The following is a 27,013-nucleotide window of genomic DNA, read 5'->3' as shown; positions in this document are numbered from 1 at the left end:
CCCCACACGTGTGCTCTCTCTCTAAAAGAAATAAATAAAAATTAAAAAACAAGATAAAACTTAACAATAAAAAGTCCAAACAGCATGGTTACGCTCCCACTGCACTCTCTAACCTCAGTCTCATACCATCCACAAACGTGCTTCAGGCCTCTTGGCCTATTCCTCACATAAGCAAAACCACATCAGCATCCCCAACTTCATACCCATTGTCCTCTGTCTAGAATGCTCTTTTTTCCCCATGGTTGGCATCCCCACAGCTGGCTCCTTCCTCTCCTTTTTTTTTTTTTTAAGATTTTATTTATTTATTTATTTATTTATTTATTTTTTAAAGATTTTATTTATTTATTTGAGAGAGAGAATGAGAGATAGAGAGCACGAGAGGGAAGAGGGTCAGAGGGAGGAGCAGACTCCCTGCCGAGCAGGGAGCCCGATGTGGGACTCGATCCCGGGACTCCAGGATCATGACCTGAGCCGAAGGCAGTCGCTCAACCAACTGAGCCACCCAGGCGCCCAAGATTTTATTTATTTTTAAAATATTTTATTCATTTGACAGAATGAGAGAGGGAGAGAACACACAGGGGGAGTGGCAGGCAGAGGGAGAGGGAGAAGCAGGCTCCCCTCTGAGCAGAGAGCTGATGGGGCTCGATCCCAGGACCCTGGCATGAGCTGAGCTGAAGGCAGAAGCTTAATCGACTGAGCTGCCCAGGTGCCCTGCTCCTTCACCTTCCTTAAGTCTTAGCTCAGATCATTTCCTCAAAAAGTCCTTCCCTGACTACTCCGTTTTGTTCTCTTCACCACCTGCAATTATCTTATTTACTTGTCCTACTATTTATCTTCTCCACTGGAAACCTACACTTCTAAGTACAGGGACTTCGGTCTTGTTTTTTTTTTTTTTTTAAAGATTTTATTTATTTATTCATGAGAGACAGAGAAAGAGAGGGAAGCAGAGGGAGAAGCAGGCTCCCAAGGAGCAGGGAGCCCGATGCGGGACTCGATCCAAGGACCCTGGGATCATGACCTGAGCCGAAGGCAGATGCTTAACCATCTGAGCCACCCAGGCACCCTAGGGACTTCGGTCTTATTCACTGTTGTATTCCTAGCATCAAGAGCAGATCACAGTATTTTTATTCTTTTTATCTCTAGAGAACAAACTGATGGTTATCAGAGGGGCGGTGGGTGGGCGGATGGGTGAAATAGGTGAAGGGGATCAAGAGTACACTTATTATGATGAGCAATGTATAAAACTGTTGAATCACTATATTGTACACCTGAAACTAATATAACACTGTATGTGAACTATGCTGGAATTTATTTATTTATTTATTTTAAAAGGCAATTTTTATTTTTTTTTTTTAAGATTTTATTTATTTATTTGAGAGAGAGAGAATGAGCGGTAGAGAGCACGAGAGGGAAGAGGGTCAGAGGGAGAAGCAGAGTCTCTGCTGAGCAGGGAGACCGATGCGGGACTCAATCCCGGGACTCCAGGATCATGACCTGAGCCGAAGGCAGTCGCTTAACCAACTGAGCCATCCAGGCGCCCTATGCTGGAATTTAAAAAAAGGCATTTTTAAAAAATAAATAAATGAAATAAAGGAAAAGACAACAGTCTTATAGGCATATATATGAAGTGGCCAGCAGTCCGATCAGAAGTGAATCCCTCTGTTCCTACTGCTCTTTAACTGGTGGGAGGGAAGAGGTGAAGCACAGAGGCCACGAGATCTACCAGCTCCTTTTGCCATCTAGTTGGCAGGCAGGAGTCACAATGGTACATGAGGCAAACTGTAAAGTCTGCCAATGATTGCCAGTTCTGAATTTGACTTACTGTTGAGGGCAGTTCCACTTTGGGGTGAACAGTGTTGCAAGGGTAACTTGTACCACTTTGGGGTGAACAGTGTTGCAAGGGTAACTTGTACAAATTCTCTTTGTTTAAAGGTTCACAGAGTAGTCAGTTCAAGCAAAGGTGATCCATTTGTTCAGGGTAGCTTGACAGGGTCCTGGGTGGCCCTCTCAGCTTGTTTGGAGTAGGGCTGCAGTCATTAGGCAGGCCAGGTTAGCTCGCATTGGTTTGCAGGCTCTGAGTGTGGCTCTTCAGTCTCTGCTGCTCTCATCATTCCCTTTTCACCTACTTTTACTTTAAATTCACCTACATCTTTGCCTTCGCAAAATCGGATTAACTGTTGCAGCTAATCTACGTCCTAAATCTCTCTGCATCATTATTTTTCCTTTGATTACGAAGTCTCCTTGTTAATTTCTTAATTACCCCATCATTTCACTGGTTCCTTATCTAGTTCGCCTATGCTGAAGGACACAGTCAAGTATAGTTTACAAAGCATTAAAGCATCCCATGATGAACACTGCCGGCTAGTGCTTCAATTTTGTTCCTAGAGGGTCAGTTCCAACTTTAAAGATCCACGGTTCTAGAGGCGGCTTCTGCGAGTCTCTGGAAAAGGCTCCAGACTCGCCGGCCCGGAGCTATCATGCCGGGTGCCGTTTCGGACTTGTAGGAAGTTATCTCAGGCTACTCTCTGCCGCACATTGGATCGCTGACGCAAAACGGTATCACGACCGGCTCGCGCGTAGGTCTGGGCTCTGAGCGCCGGGGCCAAGTGGGCGCTCAGGTCCTGGGTACCCGCGGGCCCGGAAAGGGGCGGGGCGGCCGTGGGCGGTGGGCGGAGCCTGGCGGCGACGGGGACCGCCAATGAAATCCCGAGCCCGCGCGGGCCGTGCGCGTGACGCTGCGTAGCGGGCTGCGAGGCTGGGGGCGGCGGGGCCCGGGAGTGGGGCGCTTTATCTTCGCTGGCTGCGGGGCTGGCTGCGCTGCTGGCTTTGGGCACCTGGAGAGCTCCCCGACGCCCATCCTTTTACCAGCCGCGCGGTGGGGGCTACCCGGCTTTGCCTTTCTTGACGAGGTCCGCGCTGTCGGGCTCCGGCCCCAGGTAGTGCTCATGCTCCCCGATCCGCTCTTCACTTCCCGCCTGGGTCCACCCGCCTCAGCCGGAGAGGAAGGGGAAAGAAGTGGGCGGCTGCATCTCCGGCCCGGCGGGCCTGGCCTTGCCCTGGGCCAAAGGGCGGAGGAGGCGGCCGGGAGCCGCGGGAGGGGGAGGCTCCGCGAGTCCTGAGGAGTTTGGGGGATGGGGAGGGCGGGAAAGTTACCGTGGGGCGCCCGCGTGCCTGGCAGCCCTTTAAACCTTGGAGGTTTGTTACGTGCCCCCCAGATCCTGTGGCATCTCTCAAGCTGGTAGTAAAGAAAGTTATGAATCAGAAGACATTTTATTTAAAAAGCGAAACCAAAAATGGGCTAAGGAAGTCTGGAATTGATTTAGGAAAAAAGTGTGTGAAGGGGTAGATGGCACCTCAAGACATAGAAAGCTGTCTGGGCACCAAAGCCTTTAATCAAGCTCTTAAATAGTAAAGTGTAATTTTCTGTCACTGTTAAGTGTTAATAGCCAATTCAGTTTCTCTGATGCGTGTATTAGAAGTTATTTGTAACCGAGACACAACTGTAAACGCTATTTTTCGTATTTATATGTAGATGAAGTTCACTGGTCACTTTCTAAGTCGCTGCCATCGTTTAAACTACTTTTTTTCAGAGTATCTTCCTTTGACATAGAATTCGACTTGAAGCGGTTTTTTGTCCCCCTTTATGTGGGTAATCTCCATGAATGACTTGTTGGGGAAGTTTGTGTGTTGTATAGGCATGAGAATGGCTTTTGGAGGAATTCTGATAATATTCAAGAGTAATTGTTTAAAAATGCACGTGTCTCAATGCCTCACATGCTTAGAACTCTCAAAACATTTCACATTCTCCTCGAATAAAGACCAAAATACTGCTGCCCCTCTTCTCCATTTCATTTTGGGCCACTTTTCTCCTGGCTCTCTAGGCTCAAGCCACATTGGTTGTATTTTTGTTCTCAGAAAGCCTCTTTACTATCTCATGGTCTTTAGGTGTTTCCTCCACCTGTAATGCGCCATTCTCTCCTTTACCCAAATCCAACACGTTCCTCAAATATCACTGTAGGAAATCCAACCTGTCTCTGTGAAGCCCTCCTAGTACTTGGTTTTCCTTAGCAGCAGTGTAATGTTTGTCACTTAGATGCTTTGTTTCTTCTGCTAGCATGTACATTTCATGAAGGCTGGGCTAGTGCATCTTATTTATGTCTTAATTCCCGGAGTCTGGCCTAGCATCTGGCACAATGAAAGAATTGAATGAGTTGAAGAACAGAGGAAGGAACTTGTTTGAATGGAAAATGTTAACTAGGAAAGAGTGCCTGTTCCTTTTGGGAAGGAAATGGAAAAAAGTTTTTAACAAAAGCCAGTTAATGACATGTTTTGTTTTGTTTTGTTTTGAAATTTATCACATAGGGTAAATTATATTGACCGTACAGATGTGAATGAAATTTGGGTTCTTTAGTTTAGCTAATTGACTTAATGACTTAATGATATAATGATATATAAGTGTTGTAGGGTTGTACTTGGTTAAGTCTGCTGGGAAGGGAAGGGGAGAAACCATCTTTTGAATTGTAAATTTATCTGCAATTGTTCTCTTTTCCTTCACTGAAGGTGAGAATGACATAGCAAAGTTGGTCACTGAGAGTAAGTTGGTTACTCTATTTGTTTTATAGATTTATAGGTTCTTTTCAAAGCTTTTTTTTAAGCCTTTTTTAATTTGTCAGAGTGAGAGAGAGAGAGCGCACAAAGCAGGGGGAGTGGCAGGCAGAGGGAGAAGCAGGCTCCCCGCTGAGCAAGGAGCCTGATGTGGAACTTGATCCTAAGACCCTGGAATCATGACCTGAGCCCAAGGCAGACACTTAACTCACTTTTCAGGCATCCGTGAAAGCTTGCTTGCTTGTTTGTTTATCTACCTATTTGTTTATTTTTATTTGAGAGAGAGAGAATGAGAGCACAAGAGGGGGGAGGGTCAAGAGGGAGAAGCAGACTCCCCGCTGAGCGGGGAGCCTGCTGCAGGACTCCATCCTGGGACTTCAGGATCATGACCTGAGCTGAAGGCAGTTGCTTAACCAACTGAGCCACCCAGGCGCCCCTGAAAGCTTTTTTAATAGGTACACCGCAGGTAGGCTAAAGTTGACATTCTTCCCAACACGGTTCATTTGTTCTCAAGTCAATTTTGTGTTGCTTTCTTTTTTTTTAAGATTTTATTTAGGGATGCCTGGGTGGCTCAGTCGGTTAAATGCATCTGCCTTTGGCTCGGGTCATGATCCCGGGGTCCTGGGATCGAGTTCTACGTCGGGCTCCTCGCTCAGTGAGGAGCCTGCTTCTCCCTCTGCCCGCCGCTCCCCCTGCTTGTGTGCTCTCGCTCTGTCGCTCTGTCTTTCTGACAAATAAATAAAATCTTAAAAAAAATATTTTAGTTATTTGAAAGAGCGAGAGAGAGGCAGAGAGGGAGAATCAGGCTCCCCGCTGAGCAGGGAGCCCGATGCTGGGCTCGATCCCAGGACCCCAGGATCATGACCAGAGCTGAAGGCAGATGCTTACTGGACCAAGCCACCCAGGTGCCCCTTGTGTTGCTTTCTTAAGGCAAATTAGATACTATCACACCGAACATTACAAAACCAATGCACAAATTGGAATCTTAAATAATTTTCCATTCTGTATGTTGTATTTTAAAATAGCTCTCTGGTCAGCTTTATGTCACCTTGAGTGTAAATGTTTCCATTGCCACTTACTGGCTGTGTGACTTTGAACAGGCCTTATAGTGTTTCCAAAATCTTTTGCATCTTTTAAAATGCAAATGTTAGGTGAGGTATGTGGTGCACCTGCCCTGCTGCCCAGCACTGTAAATGTTATGGCTTAGTAAACATTAGTTCCTGCTTCCTTTATTGTTGGACCTTTTGAGAGACTAGTCTTATGATTACTGTTTTTACTTCCTCAGCTCATTTTGCAACCCAATCCAGTATATTTCTTTGTCCTTCCTGAAACATTGTACAAGTAAATTGTAACTATTAATGTCCCCAAATTGTGAAATATTCTAGGTCTCACCCTCCTTTATTTTCTTTTTTTTTGTCTTTCTTGAATTTTCTATGATACTGATCAGATAACTTCTTGAATCTTCTAACTGGATTTCTAATATGGCTTGCTCCCAGTTCTCTAATCACTCCTAGACCTTGCATTTTCACTGTTCTTTAAGTGTCTTGTAATATTGGGAAAATTACTTAACCTGTAATATGGGATAATAGTATCTACTGCATAGATTGTTGTGAGGATTGAATGAGCCATAGTAAGTACTAGGGAAATGTTAGTTTTATTACTTCCTAAGTTATTTCTTGATATATGGTCTCTCCCCGGGAGATTTCCTTCCTGTGCCTTGGCTGTAGCTGCTGCCACTGATGAATCCAGATCTTCGTCTCTAGTCCAGACTTGTACGTTCACCTGTCTGCTTTTTCATCATCACTTGGCTGACCCACAGGCACATCGTACTGATCTTATCTACACCTTTTTCCACCTGTAGTTACTTAGCTTAATGGCACACCCATAACCTTAGTCAGCTGAGTTCAGAAAACTCTGGATCTATATTTCCAGATGCCTTCTGGATATAGCCACCTGGATATCCTAGATGCCTCAGCTAATGCTTGTAAATTTATCTCCCTTATCTCTAATTTGTGAAATCATTTGTTCATTTAATAATGACATGCCGTTTGAGCCTTATTTCAGGCCCTTATCTTTTCTGTGTGTGTGCTAATTGTCCTTGCCAATCTCTCATCCTCCACATTGTTGCCTCAATTATCTTAACTAAAAGACAAATATCAAGTCACGCTCTTGTTTATTTTTTCTATACTTTTTAAAAGATTTTTTTTTTTAAGTAATCTCAGCACCCAACGTGGCGCTTGAACTCACAACCCGAGATCAAGAGTCGCATGCTGCACCGACTGAGCCTGTCAGGCGTCCCCAGCCTCTTGTTTAAAACCTCTGTAGCTCCTTGTTTGTGTGTTAAATTGCAAACTCCTTTTAATCAGTCCCTGAGGGTCCTTGACCTTTTGTTCATACCCTTCCATGTACCCTGTTCTCCAACCTTACACCTTCTCTTCCTTTAAGATTTAACCTAGATTTTACTTTTTTTTTTTTAAAGGTTTTATTTATTTGACAGAGAGAGAGCGAGCGAGAGCAGGAACACAAGCAGGGGGAGTGGAAGAGGGAGAAGCAGGCTCCCTGCCGAGCAGGGAGCCCGATGCGGGGCTCTATCCCAGGACCCTGGGATCATGACCTGAGCCGAAGGCAGACGCTTAACGACTGAGCCACCCAGGCACCCCTAGATTTTACTTTCTTCAGGAAACCTTTCTTAATTGCCCCTAAGTTCTGTTGGGCGCCAGGCCTGTATTTCTTTAATACCCTGTACATCTCAGTTACTGTTCTGTAATACTGCTAGGTGTTATAATTATGTTTTTATGTCTTTTGCCCACTAGATTTTCACTCTTTGAGGGCACAGGCTGTTATGTAGTCACTTTTGCATCCCAGGGCTTGGTACTGTAGTAGACCTCAATAAAATATTTGAAATAGTGAATCCATCACCAAGGTCTGAACTTAGGTTTTTCATAGAGTGCTCTCCTTCCCATCCTGTTTTGATATCTAGAAACTTCTGTTTCTTCTTTGAACTCTGGCTCTAATATCACCTCCTCCATGAGGACTTGTTTGACTTCCCGAAATGTTTTGTTACACCTTCTTTGGATACAGGGTGTGTATATCCATATGTGTGTGCATGCACGTGCGTGTGCATGTGAACAGTGTAATGGGGTAGACCTCTGTATTATTGCAACACATTTATCTAATATCATAGTAGAAAGAGATGCTTAATCTACATGAATTTTCAGATACTTGGCATACACCTTTTAAGTGTCAGAACTTAAAAAATTTTTTCAATGCAAATTAAAAAGTTTTTTCCTGCCTTATAAGTTTAAATTAGCATAACCTTTTTAAGGTGCCAGGGTCGTTAGAGCATGAACTTTTAAGGTCTAATTTGATACAGTGATGTTTTATGGGCCTTATAGGAAGCATAACCCTTTTGGTCCTTCACTGAAAGACCTGCTCTTGCTCTCTCTTTTTAATGTTGATTCCTACTTTTAAAGTTTTCTTTCTTCGGATGCCAGGGTGGCTCGGTTGCTTAAGTGGCTGCCTTTGGCTTAGGTCCTGATCCCAGAGTACTGGGATCGAGTCCCTCATCGGGCTCCCTGCTCAGTGGGGAGCCTACCTCTCCTTCTGCCCCTCTCCCTGCTTGTGCATGCTCACTCGCTCGCTCGCTCTCTCTGACAAATAAAAGCTTAAAAAAATATATTAAGGTTTCTTTACATAGTTTCTTTTAAAGATTTTTTAAAAATTTTTTTTATTTGAGACGGAGAGAATGAGAGAGAGAGAGAGCACATGAGAGGGGGGAGGGTCAGAGGGTGAAGCAGACTCTCTGCTGAGCAGGGAGCCCGATGCAGGACTCGATCCAGGGACTCCTGGATCATGACCTGAGCCGAAGGCAGTCGCTTAACCAACTGAGCCACCCAGGCGCCCTACATACAGTTTCTTTACTGTCGTCTACAGTTATGCCTCTGGCAGTCACTGCCTTTTTCTGTTTGAAGATGCCAGACAGGATTACCTCCCTCATAGGGTTATTTTTAGGATTAAAGGAGGGAATGTACACGAATGTGCACAAGGTCTTATCAGAGAGTATAGCAAATAGTAAGTACCCACTAAAGGGAACTCTCAATTCTTAATGTATTTCTAATTATTTGAATCATTTCAGGAGAATAATCTCTCAAGTTTGAGAGGTTTTTCTAGTGGAGTAAAGGGCATAGCATTTGTAAGAAAATGGTTTTTCAGAGTCTCTCAGGCAACCTAAGTTTAGAATTGGGTCCTGAAAGCAGATGCTGATGAGAAGTCTGAAGCTCTAGAACAGAGCATTTTTATGTGTATGTATATAGATAATTTAAATCCCAAGGTAGGTAAATGTCTTCATAAACTGTTTTATATTTATCTTTTAGTGTTAATAGGTGAAGTTAGAAATAAAAGTGAACATCATTTCAACTCTCATGTTCTTCGCGGACACGTGAAGGACCATTGTTTCATTCCCTTAACATATGTGAAAATGCTTGGTAATACTTTATCCACTTAATAAAGGTGTATTAAGTGCAGGGTGTTCCAGGCATGGTTCTAGATACTTGGAGAAAATAATGAACAAGACAAAATTCTACTTTTCTTGGGGGATTCTAGTTTTGGGGGGTTGATAGACAATAAATGCTATAATGTGCTGGGCAATAAGTGCTCTGAAGAAAAAGTAAGGGATAAGAGAGTAAGAGGGTGCAAGAGTGTTTAGTCAGGGTAGAGCGGGGAGTCCCCGAGGAGGGAATGTTTGAGCAGAGAACATTGATGAAGTGAAGGAGAGAGCCTTGAGAGTATCTGGAGGAGATACTCCAGACAGAGGAAATGGCAAAGACCTGTGAGTAGGAATGAGCTTGGCTTGTCCAAGAAACAGCCGAAGGCCAAAGTAATTAGAGCGGAGCAAGTGAGAGAGTTGTGGGAAGTGGAGGGTGCTGGGGAAGGGGCAGGGAGGTGAGTGGCAGACCATGGAAGAGTTACTAGACAATGGTGAGGACTTAAAACAAAATCCACTGTTTGGAGGGTTTTGATGAGGGGGATGACTTGCTCTGACTTATCTTAGAAGGATTAGTCTGGGTGCTGTGTTAAAAAATAGAAGGGAGAAAATGAAGACGGACCGGACCAGTTAGGAGGCTACTACGGTGAGAGAGGACTGTGCTTAGACTCTGGTGAAAGTGGTGGATGTGGTGAGAAGACCTCACAGTTGGGGATTTAGTTTGAAGGCAGAGTAAGATGGATTTGCTTTTGGATTGGATAAGGGGAGGTCAAGAATAAAGGATGACTCCTAGGTTTTTTTTCAAATCTGGGCAGAGTGACTGCTAGTCCCATTAACTGAGATGGGGAAGACTGCGAGAATGGAATTGGAGGGAACGTCAGTGGTTCAGTTGCTGGGAATCAGAATTATGGACATGGCGCAGTTGTTGCTTAACAGTAAGTTCTTGGGGAAGGTATGACTGGAACATAAGAACAGCTTTTTGGAGACAGAAAGTCAAGGAGCTGGGAGGCCAGGGTATTGGATGGATCTTTGTACATGGATGTTGAAGTTAAAGTGTAGAAAAATTAGTGGTGGTGGGGAAGTGAATGAGGTTCAGATATATCCTCATAATCTAATTATTCACATGGTCTGAGGATTTGATCAAAATTGAGGTGAGCTATTTTTTTAAAGATTTATTTACTCCAGAGAGAGAGAGAGAGCGCAAGCATGAGAGCATGGGGTGGAAGGGCAGAGGGAGAGGGAGAGAGAACCCCAAGTAGATTCTGCACTGAGCAAGGAGCCTGCTGTAGGGCTCAATTTCACGACCCTGAGATCATGACCTAAGCTGAAACCAAGAGGCAGACGCCTAACCAACTGTGCCACTCAGGTGCCCTGAGGTGAACCATTTTAAGTATTTTGTCCTTCCTAACATCTGTATATATGACAATAATAAAATTTGTTAATATTTTCTTGGAAGCATGGTGTTTGAGCTGCATTTGAGAAAGTATATAAATATGGCCCTTTATTTGCCCTTATCTAGTACATCATAAAAACAAACAGTAGAATTTGAGGGATGATATGGTTTGTTTGACTGCTATTTATCATATAGGAGGTAGATATGTAGGTGTCAGATTACTTGGTTAATTTTGCAAACTTGGTTATTAATAACGATGGCACTTTAGTATATATTGTCTTCTTTTGTTGTAGCTCGGTGCAGTAGTATTTATCTTCATGTTCTAGATGAGGAAACAGATGCAGAGAGGTTGGAGGATTTACCGAGTCCACAGCTATATGATGGAGCAGGGGTGTAAACTACCTCTTAGTGTTCGGATACCAAATCCTGTGCCTTCGAAATTCTCAACTTCCTGCAAAGTAGAGGATATTGAGGCCAAAGAAGTTAGTATTCACTTCTTAAATAAGTAGATTTAAACTATGGCGGTGTAATTGTGCAGGCTCAGTACCTGTGTTTTAGCTTTTGAAAGAAGGCTTTCTTCTCTAGACTGGGTTGTTGGCTCCTAGTCTCATCGCCAAGAACTCTCTTAATGTTTTCATTCTATAGGTTACCCGAGCTTAATTTTTTTTTTTTTGCCTGTTAAACAGCATTTATTTGTCAAACTTGTTTTATTAAGTATTTTTTTTAGAGAGCGAGAGCACGAGCAGAGGGAGGAGCAGAGGGAGAGGGAGGAGCAGAGGGAGGAGCAGAGGGAGAGGGAGAAGCAGACTCCCTGCAGAGCAGGGAGCCCGATGCAGGACTCGATCTCAGGACCCTGGGATCATGACCTGAGCCAAAGGCATACACTTAACAGACTGAGCGACCCAGGAGCCCCTTTTATTACGTATTTTTTTCACCTTTTTTAAAGTAGGCTCTACAACTAGCGTGAAGCCCACGGCGGGGCCTGAACTCAGTGACCCTGAGATCAAGACCTAAGCTGAGACCAAGAGTCGGACGTTCAACTGACTGAGCCACCCAGGCGCCCCATTAATTAGTGCTTTTAATCAATGTGTAATCATGTTGACATAGTGCTTTTAATCGACAATGTAATCAGCATGATATAGTATCAGCCAAAAGCAAAGTAACATTGTTTTAGTCAGCCTGTACAACCTGCTTTATGTGATAAAATGTGTAATTTCAGTCACTGAAATATTTGAAGTTTTTGCATACCCTTAGAAGTCTAGGGGACCCCTCCCCACCCCTGATTAAGAACAGTTGTCATAGATCTTTTTTTTTAAATGTTTTATTTATTTATTTGACAGAGAGACAGAGAGGAGGGAACACAAGCAGGGGGAGTGGGAGAGGGAGAAGCAGGCTTCCCGCCAAGCAGGGAGCCCAACGCGGGGCTCGATCCCAGGACCCTGGGACCATGACCTGAGCCGAAGGCAGACGCTTAACGACTGAGCCACCCAGGCGCCCCAACAGTTGTCATAGATCTTGATGAGTAGGATGTAGAAAGCTGTTCACAGTAAAGATGATGCTTGTTGTCATCCTCCCAGCATGTTTTCCTCCTGATGATCTGTGAGGAGCACTGTATCCTGTGAGAATAACTGGTCCTATTAACTGATAGCTCTGTACTACTGCATGCCTGTCATGCTCCCAAATACTCCCCCCCCTGGATTTGAGGGTTTCAAAGAGAAAATGCCATTTCATCCCAGTCTTGGAGAAGCTTATGCTTAGTGTAAGAGGCAGATAGTGTCTCTGAGTGTAGTGGGACCGCAGAGGAGGGGGTGACATGAGAGATGGTGGTTAGAGAAACCTCAGCATGGGAGGTCATTCGAGGTCATCTGCTGATTACAGGCTAGGCTGTGGAATCCCTGGGTTTCGTGTTGGATCTCAGTTCTGCTGTTGGAGAATTATATGATTCAGGCAAGTTAAATTCCTTCTAAACTATATTTCTCTCACCTGTAAAATGAGGCTAATACCTGCCACCTGCGGTTGTAAAGATTGACAGCGTAAAGGACTTGGCAGTGCAGTGTCTGTAGGTACATAATAGCTGATCATTAAATCAAAGCTGTGTTGTTACTGGCGTTCCTACTGCTGCAGCTGTGACCCTTACTTTGCTGGGCTGGTCGGGTTAGCTAGATAAAGGGCACAGGGGAAACCGTGTTCTAGAAATGGGAAAGACTATAGGGAGAGACATGGTGACCAAAGACCGTATTTGGGGAATAAAATAACATATCTGCCTTACAGATTATATTGAGATTAAAATACACATGAAGCACATAAACATGCAAAAGTATAGTCCCTGTCACGTCCCTTTTCAGATGCAAAAAAAGTACAGTCCTTATTTTTTAATTCCTCATTACCCCCTGTATAATTCCTTCCTTTTTGAAACATCTTCGTTTTTTTGTTTTTAAAGATTTTATTTGTCAGAGAGAATGAGCAGGGGGAGCGGCAGGCAAAGGGAGAAGCAGGCTCCCCGCTGAGCAGGGAGCCCAATGCGGGACTCGATCCCAGGACCCTGGGATCATGACCTGAGCCAAAGGCAGACACTTAACCGACTGAGCCACCCAGGCCTCTTGAAACATCTTGGTTCTTTTGTGCATCTTTGTATCTCTATTGTTTTCTTCCCTGATTTCTTCTCTACTTCTTGATGTCTTACTTTGAGCGCATCCCCCAGAGTTTTGTTGTCTGTTGTCACTTCTCTTTTCTGTTGGAGAGGTTAGATGCTCTTCTGGCTTCCTCTGCCACTGTTAACAAAGCACTTTCAACTTCATCAGTTGCCCTGACCTCTTTCCTAGGTCCCTCTGAATTGGATCTAACTGGTCTCCTAAAATTTCAACCTCATCCATAATTGTTTCATTTGTTTGATTTCTGAAAAAATTAGGGAAATGATCTAGATTAGTCAGATGTTTACATTGCTAAGGAGTGATACTTAAGAAAACAAACTCACCATGTACTACATTTCATACTGGAAAGGACATTTTAAAAGTTTAGAAAGGCCAAAATATTAGAATTTAAGAATATGTAGCTTTAAAAATTATGTGGTGAGGACTTCATTATTTTTCTTTTTGCCTCAGACTAATGAAAACATAGTCATACACTGCTTTGGAGTCAGTCAACCTTGTACTGTATTGATATTGATATGCCTAAAATTTGTGATCCTATTTTTTTAGTGCTTAGAATAGCTCACCACTGCCTAGCTGAAAAAAAATCCTCCTTTCTTAGACCTTTATAGTTTAACTCTGGCTCTCCTTTCTAGTCTTTGCCCTTATCCCATTTCTCTGTTACCAACTTAAAAAAAATTCAGAGTTAATGATGTTTGTTGTTTGGATCTGACCCAGGTTCAAATCTGGCCCTGTGTGGTCTTGGGCAAGTTACTGTCAAGAGCAGAAGAGCAGCCCTTGGCATCCTGGAGCTGTGCTGGTACCGTCAGCTGGCCTTGATGTTGTGAACTAGCCTGGCACTTAACGCCTGGGTCTTCCTGGTGTTCTTCTGTTGAGCATAAACAATTTCATTGAATATCAGCATCCGACAAGGCTCTGCTGTGACCAGAATGAATGAAGACAAAAATAAGAACATGCCATAATCATGTCTTGACCTAGACAAAACATGAACATTGTCCAAGTCACAAAATAGCCAACATCCCTCTCTCCAGGCTGTAATGTGAATGATTATTGCTGTTCTACTGGTTACAGCTTTAGCCTCCCTAAAGAGATTTGTTGATATACCCAGTCATAGAATTGTTCCCACTTTCTGACAGTACCCAACTAGAGTGAACCCTCTTCTTTGAACTCTTCCAAAAAATCACCTAGCCAATTCCCAAGTCCGAAGTAAGTCATTTTTGATATTCTGAGATTCCCCATAGTTTCCCTTGGTGTGTGTTCTTAATAAATTCAACTTGTTCAACTATAGGTATGTTCCTGGTGTGTGGGCAGAGGGCATTGACAGTACAGTTTGAGCCTTTTTTAAATATATGATCTGCGATTAATAACATCTTTTTTGCAGAGTTAATGAAGATTAGATGAGAAAATGTAAAGCACCCAGTGGAGTCCTCTAACTTTTAGCTACTCAACAAAAGCTTGTTTCTTGTCCTCTACTAAAGTAGTCTGATTAGTCATGGTCCCCCGACAGGGCTTGGAAGGACCTGGTTTTAACCCTGTCTCATGTGTGGAGTGGTCTTTTCTCATCCTTCAGGACTCAGTTCAAATACCTTCTTTTCTATGAAACCTTTGCATCTCTTCATGAGCTCTTTTCTCTCTGAACTTCAGGTATTGTTTTTACCATTGACTTGACTGTTAATTCTACCCTACTTTGTAGCATCTTTGTACTTACCTTCTATTATCTAATTATTTTTTTTAAAGATTTATTTATTTATTGGAGGGGGGAGAAAGAGATACTCAAGCAGACTTCCTTTTGAGCATGGAGCCTGATTTGGGGCTCAGTCTCATGACTCTGAGATCATGACCTGAGCCGAAACCAAGAGTTGGACGCTCAAACAACTTGCCACCCAGGCGCCCCCTGTTACTTAATTCTGAATTTTTCATATACTTATGCCTTGTTCAACTAAATTATTCTTTTAGGATGGGGGCTTTGTTTAAATAAGGACCTTTGAAACCATTTGTTTTATAAGGACTAATTTCTTTGAATTTGTTATAGTATATTGTACTCAGAAAATGCTTAAACATGATTAAAGTAAAACAAAAGAGGATATGTTTTTCACCTCCCCTAAATATGGTGATATTGTGACATTTGCCTAAGTCAGATACTTCAGAGTGAAGGGGTGCAAAATATGCCACACAAAAATGTACTTTGGCATATTGATTATTTTGAATCAAGGTTACTTAAGAACATCCAGTGCCGGGAGGACCCTCTGAGCCTCCTTTGTCTTCCTGAAAACAGGAAGTAAATCTCCCATGTGAAACATACCGTCCCTGTACCAGGAGGGTAGAAGACATCCCTATCACCAGACGTAAGGAATTTAGGGCTGAGAAGGCTGGGTTTAACAAACCTTGTTACTTCTTCAGTGATTTACTACCCCAACTCCAAATCCCTTTGTTTTGGCAATTCTTCACACGTTTATTGTTCCTTTGTCTAAAAAGATACAGTGTTGCCTGCTTTGGTCCCATATTTTTATGGGCTCCCCTACATAGGAAATTAAATGTGTTTTTCTACAGTTAATCCGTCTTACGTCAGTGTGATTATCAGACCAGCCCAGAAACCTATGAAGGGAAGAAAGGAAAAGTTTTCCTCTCCCACAAAAGCTTTTTATGTCTTCTTTCCTAGATAATACGATGGTGGGCGAAGAGAAGATGTCTCTGAGAAAACGGCTGTCAAAGTCCAGGGAGAATTTGGAGGAAAAGCAAGACCAGAGAGGCCCTTCAAAGGAGTCCCTAGAGACACCTAGTAATGGTGAGGCTTTTAATTTTTTTTTCCAGCTATTTAAGTTTATTAACCTTACTCAGTAAATATGTAGGATGTGGGGTAATTTTTATAGTGAAGATTGCGGAGGACACTGCGGAGGACATGCTTCACTACTGTGGACTCGGGGACCTTGCTGGCAGGGGATGACTTCTTATCTGCTGCCTTGATAACTCCAAGGACCGCTGTTTGTGTCATGTCCTGCACAGTAAAATGGCCTAGGCGTGGGTATTCAGGTTTCCACACACACGGCCTTGCTGGGGGCCGTCTGCACAGGGGCCACCTCACCAGGCCTCAGGGCTCTGGGTTGTCCTCCAGCCTCTTGGCCGAGTGCTGGTCAGTGTTTTCCCTCCGTTCAGGGGATGTGAGCTGTGTGGCAGTCCAGCACTGGGGCGTAGCCAATGTGGTTCTGCCTGGGGTGGTTGAGGACCATCACCTGTGCCATAGCCCAGCCAGCCTCCGCAGTCTTTCCTGCTGTCTCCGGCCACTTCTTGGGCACATGCTTCATGTCAGAGTCCACATTGTCAACCAGGCAAGGCCTCTGACAGGCCTCGTGGGGCATCGCCACAGACTTGAGCTCAGGTGACATTGGTGGGGACAAAGATGACACCATCCCAGGTTTCAGGAAGCCGGTCTCCACCCGGCCCACGGGCACAGTCAGTGCCCCCTATCTTGTACACATGGTGCAGAGGCAGCCTCAGGGGCTTGTCGACTGGGTGGGAGGGTAGAGTCCAGAGACTTCCAGCAGAGTCACCCTGGTGACGTTTCATTTGTCCTCTTGACCTTCCAGCCAGGGCACATTGTTGCTGTGCCAGCCTGAGATGGGCACAGAGGCCACAGCGGCCAGGTTGTAGCTGATCTTCTTCAGGCATTTGCTCACTTCTCAGTGATCTGGAAGCGCATGGCGCTAGAGGTCGGCTCGATAACATCGCTCTCGTTGATGGCTGCCATGAGCTGCAAGCTGCTTCAGGCCCAGCTTGTAGGCCTCGGTGTGTGGTCACAGGTCTGGCTTTCTCAGAGATGCCAGCTTCGAACTTGAGCGTGCTGCCGCCATGATGAGCACGGCACAGTTGGCCTCGGATGTCCAGTGGTCACATTCTTGATGAAGTCCCTGGGGCCTGGGGCATTGATGATGGCGATGGCATGGTGGCTAGTCTGACTTCCATAGGGAGATGGGAGTGGTGATGCCACACTGTCCCTCCACCTTCGGCTTGTCCCGCACCTGGGCATATTTGAAGGAGCCCTTGCTCATCACTCCTGCCTCCTCCTTGAACGTCTCAGTGGTTCTTTCATCAGTGCTCCCCAGCTTGTAGATGAGCTAGATGCTTGGCGGGGGTGGACTTGCCAGAGTCCACGTGGCTAAGGATGACGGTATTGATAGAGTCTTTGCCCATGCGATAGGTTCATTAGTCAGTGCTCTAAAGAAAAAGAAGCAAACTTGATTCAGAGATCAGTAAGAGCTACAGCAGCTGTGAGACTTGTAATATTTTTTTTTTAAGATGTTATTTATTTATTTGACAGAGAGAGACACAGTGAGAGAGGGAACACAAGCAGGGGGAGCGGGAGAGGGAGAAGCAGGCTTCCCGCAGAGCAGGGAGCTTGATGCAGGACTTGATCCGAGGACCCTGAGATCATGACCTGAGCTGAAGGCAGACGCTTAACAACTGAGCCACCCAGGCGCCCCGAGACTTGTAATTTTTTTTTTTTTTTGAGGCGAGTTCAATAACAAATGCAGTGTTTTATATATAATTTTTTTAAATTTTATTATGTTAGTCACCATACATTACATCATTAGTTTTTTTTTTTAATTTTATTATGTTGTGTTAATCACTATGCATTACATCATTATTTTTTGATGTAGTGTTCCATAATTCATTGTTGGTGGTTCCACTGGGGATCGAACCCAGGACCTTCTGTGTATAAAGCAGAGGTGATAACCACTACACTATGGAACCACTCAAATGCAGTGTTTTAGAGCAGGGACTGCCATCTCTTTATTGTAAGTGCATATGCTGGTAGTGTGAGGGTACAGAGGTGAAAAATAAATTGATAAGGAGAATAGAAAGGAACATTTTGATTTAAGTGCTGGTCACAGCCGCATTATACCGGTGACACTGGTGTGTAAATTGCTGCACATGTTGGAGGTGAGCTTTATTGACGTAAGTGGAATTTGCAGTGTCTACTTCAGGATTTATGTTACTTAGAGTTTCCTGTATCTGGTAACAAAGAAATGAGAAAATAAGCCCTTTCTTGTTAATGAATCAGTGAACATTATGTACTGTGTTTTAGACACCATCCATTTATTTATTCCTTCAACCACCTAACCTATCAATAAGTATTGGTGCCCTGCTAGGCACTGGGGCTACCACAGTGATCAGTACGTGTGTTTGCCCTCATGGAGTTCTGTGTTAAGTGAATGAGAATCCCTCCCCCAAATAACGTAATTAGATTATTACAAATAAGTGCTACTAATTACTCCTGGTAGACGTAATGAGCATAGTGAGGCTAATTAGCAGGGTACCTAACTTAGTTCAGTACAGGGCTATAAATCTTGGGGGAGGAAGAGATTAGGGAGTTCTATTAGTTCTATCCAAGTTTGCTTAACATTAACACAGATACAAAGAGTAGGACACAGTGCTTGATGTTTAAGGTCAAGGCTTAATGCTTTAAGATTGATAGACCTGTAAACACAACTCCAGCTGATGTCATCTGTTGCATCAGCCTATTTATTTTTGCAATGACATTTGTATAGGTTTGATATCAAGAAGGATTTGAAATTTGAGCCTTGTTCGGTTAACAAATAGGGATGGAACTTTCTGACACAGGTTGTCTTTGACATCGTGAGACTTCTTTCATAGAGAAATGTTCTTTTGCTTTTCCTCTTTAAATCTAATTGTAAATACAGCAGCTATATATAGGAATATAAATGCTGCATATTTTTGCATGATGAAGTTTATCGATTGTTAGGTTCTTCATTAGCTATTTATGAAATATTTGTGTATTTTAATGTGATATAAAATGTGAAAAATTTTTTGAAGATTTTATTTATTTATTTGAGAGAGCGAGAGAATGAGAGAGAGCATGAGAGGGGTGAGGGTCAGAGGGAGAAGCAGACTCCCTGCCGAGCAGGGAGTGGGACTTGATCCTGGGAATCCAGGATTATGACCTGAGCCGAAGGCAGTTGCTTAACCAACAGCCGTGAGCCACCCAGGTGCCCTAAAATGTGAAATTTGTACACAAGGGTGAGTCAGCATTGAGTAGAAACCTTCCCCTTCTGTGATCCTGGGATGGGGTGATAATCCATGTTGTCAGTCTTGGAGACAGAAAAATCTCTTTTTATTTGAAACTTTCTGTCGCCAGATATGATTTTTCTCTTTATGTTCCAATTTATAAAAAGCTTTTAAATTACTCTAATTTCTGCGTATTTTCAGTACTTCTTATTGTCTTAGTTAATATAAGTTTTAAACATTCCATGTTCTAACGCAGATATTAAAAATTGAATTGCTTAGCTTAAATCAAGTATTACCTCCCTGGTTGTAATGCTGATCAGAAAATAGAATGTGTTTCTCCACTTGATTTAACATTTGTTCACTTTGGGAAAGAAGCGGATGGGTAAAATGGGGCCTTTGCGAGTAAGCCAGGCCAATCAACGTGGATTAGTGTCATCTGCACTACTGGGAACTTGTTAGAAATGCCTCACCTCACCTTTACTGAATAAGGTTTTATTTTAATAAGCTTTCCAGGTGATATGTAGGTTCAAGTCTGAGGTACAGTTCTCAAATGGTGTGTGCATTGGAGTCCTCCAGAAGAATGGAGCCAATAGGATATATATAGATACATAGAAAGATTTATTATGAGGTATTCTTTTTTTTTTTAAAGATTTTATTTATTTATTTGACAGAGAGAGAACACAAGTAGGCAGAGAGGCAGGCAGAGGGAGAGGGAGAAGCAGACTCGAGCCCGACGTGGGACTCGATCCTAGGACCCTGGGATCATGACCTGAGCCGAAGGCCGACGCTTAACCGACTGAGCCACCCAGGTGCCCCTATTATGAGGTATTCTATCAAGTGGAGGCTGAGAAGTCCCACAATCTTCCGTCTACAGGCAGGAGTCCCAGGGAAGCCAGTGTGTAGTACCAGTCCAAATCCAAAGTCTTCAGAGGCCTGACAGCCAGGGGCCAACGGCGTACTCTCACTCTGAGGCCTGAGAACCAGGGAAGGAGAAGACGGATGTGCCAGTTTAATACGGAGCACAAATTTGCCCTTCCTCTGCCTTTTGTTCTCCTCAGGCCCTCCAGCACTGGGGAGGGGAATCTTACTCAGTCTGATTCAAATGCTTATCTCTTCTGGAAACACCCTCACACCTAGAAATAATCAGCTATCTGGGCATTCCTTAGCCCAGTCAAGTTGACACATAAAATTAACTTGTAGAATGAAAAGAAATCATTCAACAAAAGCAGCTTATTAGACCCCATTATAGATCTACTCAATCAGAATCTCGAGGGAAGGGTCCCAGGAATGTTAGGTTTGAAAGTTTGCTGGATAATATTGACTGGTGTCGCCAGTTGAGACCCACTGTTATCAAGAACTCACACCTAACTGTCTTGTAATACATCATTTTGACATTGCTCTAAAGATTTATTTATTACCCTCAACTTGGCGTAAATTCTTGAATTTTTTTTATTATGTTAATCACCATACATTACATCATTAGTTTTTGATGTAGTGTTCCATGATTCATTGTTTGTGTATAACACCCAGTGCTCCATGCAGAACGTGCCCTCCTTAATACCCATCACCAGGCTAGCCCCTCCTCCCAACCCCCTCCCCTCTAGAACCCTCATTTTGTTTTTCAGAGTCCATAGTCTCTCATGGTTCGTCTCCCCTCTTGAATTCTTACTCTGCAGTTCAGAATTCTAGTAAGCTATGGATGTGATGACTTTTATGCCCTAATTTGCTCAGTTTAGTCTCACAGGTTACCTGTGTCCAGACTAATTCTTTATATAGTGCCCCCTTGTATTTTCAGAGGTGAACCAGTTTGATAAAGTGTCACCCAACTTTTGGGTTATTGAATTAATACTGACCATTACTGTGACTTTGTAGTATTCACATTTTCACAAAATTATCTTTAGTTTATCCAGGGCCTATTAGGTGAAATTATGATTAATTAGCTTTCTTGTATTTTGTGGCATTTGTTTGAAATACCCATTCTGAAGATAACAACTTTCTGTCTAAATTAAAAAAATGTTAACATTACCTGATTTTAAAAGTAATACATCATCTAAAAAGAATTGTTATTGTGTCATCATGTACCTGCAGTTAAAGTGTTCAGTTCAAATATACGGAAAAGGATAAATAAGAAAGCAGAAGTGACTCAAAATTCTGTCATGGAAAAATGAGTATGTGTTATCAAAAACTAATGATGTAATGTATGGTGATTAACATAACAATAAAAAATTAAAAAAGTATGTGTTGTCCAGACGTTTCATTCCCATACATTATTAATGTCTTACATAAATAGAATAGTAAGTTGTTCAGTGACTGGGATTCCAAGTACCCCATGATAGACCTCTTTCCATTGTCAAGTAGTAGATGAGTGGCTACAAAGTATTTTATATGTGTCATGTTTACTTGTTTCCCTGATGAATATTTTTTTCTGCTATAAACAAATGGTAATGAACATTTTTACTATTCCTCAGTTGCCTAAGGTAGAATTGCAGGGTCAAAGTTGTTATTTAAAAAAAAAATATTTTGAGGGTGCCTGGGTGGCTCAGTTGGTTGAGTGACTGCCTTCTGCTCAGGTCATGATCCTGGAGTCCCGGGATCGAGTCCCGCATTGGCCTCCCTGCTTAGCAGGGAGTCTGCTTCTCCCTCTGACCCTCCCCCATCTTGTGCTCTCTCTCTCTCTCTCTCTCTCTCTCATTTTTCTCTCAAATAAATAAATAAAATCTTAAAAAATTTTTTTGATATATTGTACTGGGTTGCAGCATTTACCTTATACTCTATAAACTTATCCTTCCCTGTTACATAGCTGTTACTATAAATTTTTAAAAACCTATTTCTCCCTTGCTACTCTTTTCATGACTGTATTCGCAGCTGTTTTTTTCTGCTTTTACTTTCTGATTTGCATTTCTTGTAATATGCTGTGGAATGGTTCACTTCTCTAGAAGTACAGAGAAATGATGGCTCTGTATAACTTAAGAGAAAAAGCTAATAACATTTAGAGTCTTATCCAGACCCAGTATTAGCTCTGCCATTTACCAGTTCTATTTTTTTTTTTTTAAGATTTGTGTATGTATTTGAGAGAGAGTGTGCATGTGCACATGAGTAGGGGGAGTACAGGGGAGGAGGGAGAGAGAATCTCAAGCAGACTTACTGCTGAGCGTGGAGCCTGGTGTGGGGCTCGATCCCATCACCCCAAGATTGTGACCTGAGCCGAAACCAAGAGTCGGGACCTCAACTGACTGAGCCAGCTGTGTGCGCACCAGTTCTGTCTTTATGCTGAATGTGGAAACATGATTTGAGTAGAGCTTGGTCTAGGTTCTTTTTTCTTTTTCTCCTCCTCATTTTCTTCTATTTTCCTACTCCCTCCTCCCCCTTATAGTCCTTTTTCCTCTTTCTTTTTTCCTTCTATTCCTCCTAATTTTTTATTGATATAATTCATATACCATAAAATTCACTAATAGTTTAAAGGATACAATTCAGTGGTTGCAAGTATATTTACAAGGCTGTACAGCCATCATCACTGCTTGCTTCTAGAACGTTTTTATCACCCCAGAAAGGAACTCCGTGCACGTAATAGTCACTCTCCATTCTCCCCTTCTCTCAGCCCTGGCAGCTGCTAATCTACTTCCTATCGATAGCTTTGGATTTGCCTGCTCTGGGCATTTCATATAAAAGGAATTACAGCATATGTGATATTTTATGTCCGGCTTCTCACTTAGCATAACGCTTTCCATGTTTTAGCATGTATGAATACTTCATTCTTTTGGAAGGCTGAACAGTATTCCATTGTATTGGAATAAACCTTTGTTCATCTGTTTATTAGCTGATGAATATTTGATTGTTTGGGTTGTTTACAGTTTTTGGCTCTTAGGAATAATATTGCTATGAATATTCATGTATAAGCTTTGTGTAAACTAATGTTTTTACTTCTCTTGGGTATATACTTAGAAGTGGGGTTGTTGAGTTATATGGTATGTTAATGTTTAACTTTTTAAGAAAGATTTATTTATTTGTTTGAGAGAGCACGTGCATGTGCATGGTGTTGTGGAGGGGGAGAGGGAGAGGGAGAGAGAATCTCGAGCAGACTCCGTGCTAAGCAAGAGCCTGATGTGGGGCTCGGTCTCAAGACCCTGAGATCATGACCTGAGCCAAAACCAAGAGTTGGATGCTTAACTTACTTACTGTGGCACCCAGGTACCGTACCTCTAATGTTTAACTTTATGAAAGGTTGCTGAACTTTTCCAAAGCAGCTATACCATTTTCTATTCATACCAGCAATGTGGTAGGGTTTGTTTCTCTACCTCCTCACCAGTACTTGTTATTATCTGTCTTTTGATGATAACATCCTCATGGGTGTGAAGTGGTATCTTTTGTGGTTTTGAACTGCATTTACCTGATGGCTAATGATATTGAATGCTTTTTCATGTGCTTATTGGCCATTTGCACTTTTTTGAGACATGCCTGTTCATATCCCTTGCCCATTTTTTAATTTGGCCTTTTATAGAGTTGTTAAAGTTTTTTATTCTGGATACCAGACCCTTATCAGATAAATGATTTGCAAATAATTACTCCCATTTTGGGGGTTGTCTTTTTATTTTCTTGATGGTATCCCTTCCAGTACAAAGTTTAAAAATGTTGATGAATCTGGGGCACCTGGGTGGCTCAGTCAGTTGGGCGTCCAACTCTTGATTTCAGCTCAGGTCATGATCTCAGGGTGGTGAGATGGGACCCTGCATTAGGCCTGGCACTTGGTGTGGAGTCACTTGAGATTTTCTCTCTCCCTCCCCCCTTTTGCACACTCCCTCTCTAAATAAATAAATAAAATCTTTAAAAATGTTGATGAATCCAATTTATTTTTTTCTTTGGTTGCTTGTACTTTGGATGTCCTATCTAAGAAAATCATTGCCTAACCCAAGATCATACAGATATTTAAAAACGATTTTATTTTTCATCATGGTACAATACAACGTAAAACTTACCAGCTTAACCATTTTTTTTTTTAAGATTTTATTTACTTATTTGACAGAGAGAGACACAGGGAGAGAGGGAACACAAGCAGGGGGAGTGGGAGAAGGAGAAGCAGGCCTCCCGTGGAGCAGGGAGCCGGATGCAGGGCTCGATCCCAGGACCCTGGGATCGTGACCTGAGCCGAAGGCAGACGCTTAACGACTGAGCCACCCAGGTGCCCCCAGCTTAACCATTTTTTAAAATCCACAGTTCGGTAGTATGTCATACACTGACGTTGTGCAGCCATCACCACCATCCATCTCTTAAAACTTTTCATTCCCAACCCCTGGCAACCATCATTCTACTTTCTGTCTCTGTGATTTTTGACCGTTCTGAGTTTCTCATATAAATGGAATCCCTTGGAAAAAGTATTTGGCTTTTTGTGACTGCCTTAGTTTATTTATCATAATGTCCTCAAGGTTCACCCATGTTAAATATATATGTCAGAATTTCTTTTTTTTTTTAAGATTTTACTTACTTGACAGAGAGAGACACAGCGAGAGAGGGAACACAAGCAGGGGGAGTGGGAGAGGGAGAAGCAGGCTTCCTGCAGAGCAGGGAGCCTGATGCGGAGCTCCATCCCAGGACTGGGATCATGACCCGAGTCGAAGGCAGACGCTTAATGACTGAGCCACACAGGAGCCCCTATATGTCAGAATTTCTTGACCCTTATTTTATACTACACACAAAAATCTATTCAGAAAGGGTTGCAGATTTAAATGTAAGACTTGAAACTGTAAAACTATCTGAAGAAAACATAGAAGCTTCAGGACATTGGGTTTGGCAGTGATTTCTTGAATATGACATCAAAAGTATATGCAACAAAAGCAAATTTACACAAGTGGGACTACATGAAATTGAAAAGTTTCTGCACAGCAAACAAATCAGTCAGTGAAAAGGCAACCTGTAGAATGGGAGAAAGTATTTGCTAGCTATATATCTGATTAAGAATTGATATTCACAATATATGAGGAACTCCTGTAATTCAGTAGCAGAATAACAACCAGATTTTAAAAATGGGCAAAGGACTTGAATAGACATTTCTTCAGAGAAGAGCTACAAATGGCCAGTGTGGGTATATGAAAGGCACTCAGCATCACTAATCATCAGGGCAGTGCAAATCCACAGTGATACCACTTACACCTGTTACAACAAACAAAAGATAAGTGCTAGCCAGAATGTGGAGAATTTGGAACACTTATACTGTTGATGGGACTATAAAATGATGCATCTGCTAAGGAAAAGTGTAGGTGGTTCCTCTAAAATTTAAACATAAAATGACTGTATGATCCAGTTATCCTACCTCTGGGTACATCACCCAAAAGAATTGGAATCAGGATCTCTGAGGTATGTGCACTTGTGTGTTAATTGCGGCATTATTTACAATTGCCAAGATAGGTATCCATTGATGGATGAATGGATAAAGAAAATGTGGCATGTATATACAACAGAGTATTATTCAGCCTTAAAAAAGAAAGGAATCCTGCCATCTAGGACAACATGGATGAACCTAGAGGACATTGTACTAAGTGCAATAAGCCAGTTAAAGAACAAATACTGTATGATTCCACTTACATGAAGTATCTAAAGTAGGCAAACTCTCATGGAAACAGTAGGAATGATGGTTAGAGTCTAGAGGAAATGGGGATTTCTTGTTTAAAGGGCAGGAAATTTCAGTTATGAAAAATGAATAAGCTGTAGAGATTGACGTATAGCATTGTGCTTACATAGTTGTGTTTTTTTTTTTAAAGATTTATTTATTTGAGAGAGGGAGTGCATGTGTACGTGAGCAGGGGGGAGGGGTAGAGGGAGAAGTAAACTCCACACTGAGCAGGGAGCTGGATGCGGGACTCTATCCCAGGGCCCTGGGATCATGACTTGAGCTGAAGGCAGACATTTAGCCGACTGAGCCACCCAGGTGCCCTGTGCTTACATAGTTAACAGTACTGTTATACTTAAAAATTTAAGAGGGTAACTCTCATTACCCTCATGTGAAGTGTTTTTATCACAATAAAATAAAAATTCCCATTTGAAGGCTGAAGAATGTTCTCTTGCATGTATATACTACATTTTCTTTATTCGTCCATTGATGGGCAGCCGGGTTGCTTCTAACTTTCTGGCTGTTGGGAACATGTGTACAAATATCTATTTGAGCCCCTGCTTTCATTTTTTTTTTTTTAAGATTTTATTTATTTATTTGACAGAGAGAGATAGCTAGAGACGGAACACAAGCACGGGGAGTGGGAGAGGGAGAGAGAAGTAGGCTCCCGGTCGAGCAGGGAGCCAGCCCGATGCAGCCTGGGATCATGACCTGAGCTGAAGGCAGACGCCTAACGACCGAACCACCCAGGCACCCCCCACTTTCATTTTTTATGGGTATATATCCAGAAGTGGAATTGTGAGACCATATGGTAATTCTGTTTTTAATTTTCTGAGGAACAGCCATAGTGTTTTCCACAGCAGCTACAACATTTTACATTCTCCCCAGTAGGGTTCTCATAAGGGTTCTATCTCTTTACATCCTCACCACCCTTGTTATTTTGTTTGTTTGATAGTAGCCATCCTAACAGGTGTGAGGTGATCTCTCACTGTGGTTTTGATTTGCATTTCCCTGATGATGAATGATGTATAATGCATAATGCATCTTTTCATGTGCTGTTGGCCATTTATATATCTGATTTGGAGAAATGTCTGTTAAGTCCTTTGCCTATTTAAAAATTATTTATTCTATTTTAAATTTCTAATTGTGGTAAGAATGTACCTAACAGTATTTCCCATCTTACTCATTTTTATGTGTACATTTAAGTAGCATGAAGTGTATTCACATTGTTAGGCAACAGATCTCCAGAACTTTTTCAT

General features: G+C 42.5%; 1 protein-coding gene and 1 non-coding gene across 2 annotated transcripts in view; one reads left to right on the top strand and one right to left on the bottom strand.

The window, feature by feature from the left end:
• Window positions 1-2,751: 2,751 nt before the first annotated feature.
• SOAT1 (sterol O-acyltransferase 1) overlaps window positions 2,752-27,013 on the top strand; it is a 74,144-nt gene continuing 49,882 nt past the window's right edge. The window contains exons 1-2 of the mRNA XM_028121546.2: window positions 2,752-2,936; window positions 15,789-15,914. Of these exons, the coding sequence (XP_027977347.1) occupies window positions 15,797-15,914 (118 nt within the window). The 5' untranslated portion in view covers window positions 2,752-2,936; window positions 15,789-15,796. The remainder of the gene's footprint in view (window positions 2,937-15,788; window positions 15,915-27,013) is intronic.
• Window positions 17,806-17,878, bottom strand: TRNAI-UAU (transfer RNA isoleucine (anticodon UAU)). The gene has a single exon. It is a non-coding gene; the product is annotated as a tRNA-Ile (tRNA).

This window comes from Eumetopias jubatus, unplaced genomic scaffold (assembly GCF_037043125.1).
Source record: "Eumetopias jubatus isolate StellerSeaLion01/CBP00866 unplaced genomic scaffold, mEumJub1_p1.0 scaffold_12, whole genome shotgun sequence".
Classification (NCBI taxonomy): domain Eukaryota; kingdom Metazoa; phylum Chordata; class Mammalia; order Carnivora; family Otariidae; genus Eumetopias; species Eumetopias jubatus.
The sequence above is the reverse complement of the archived record's forward strand: the minus strand, read 5'-3'. Positions and strand labels throughout refer to the sequence as shown.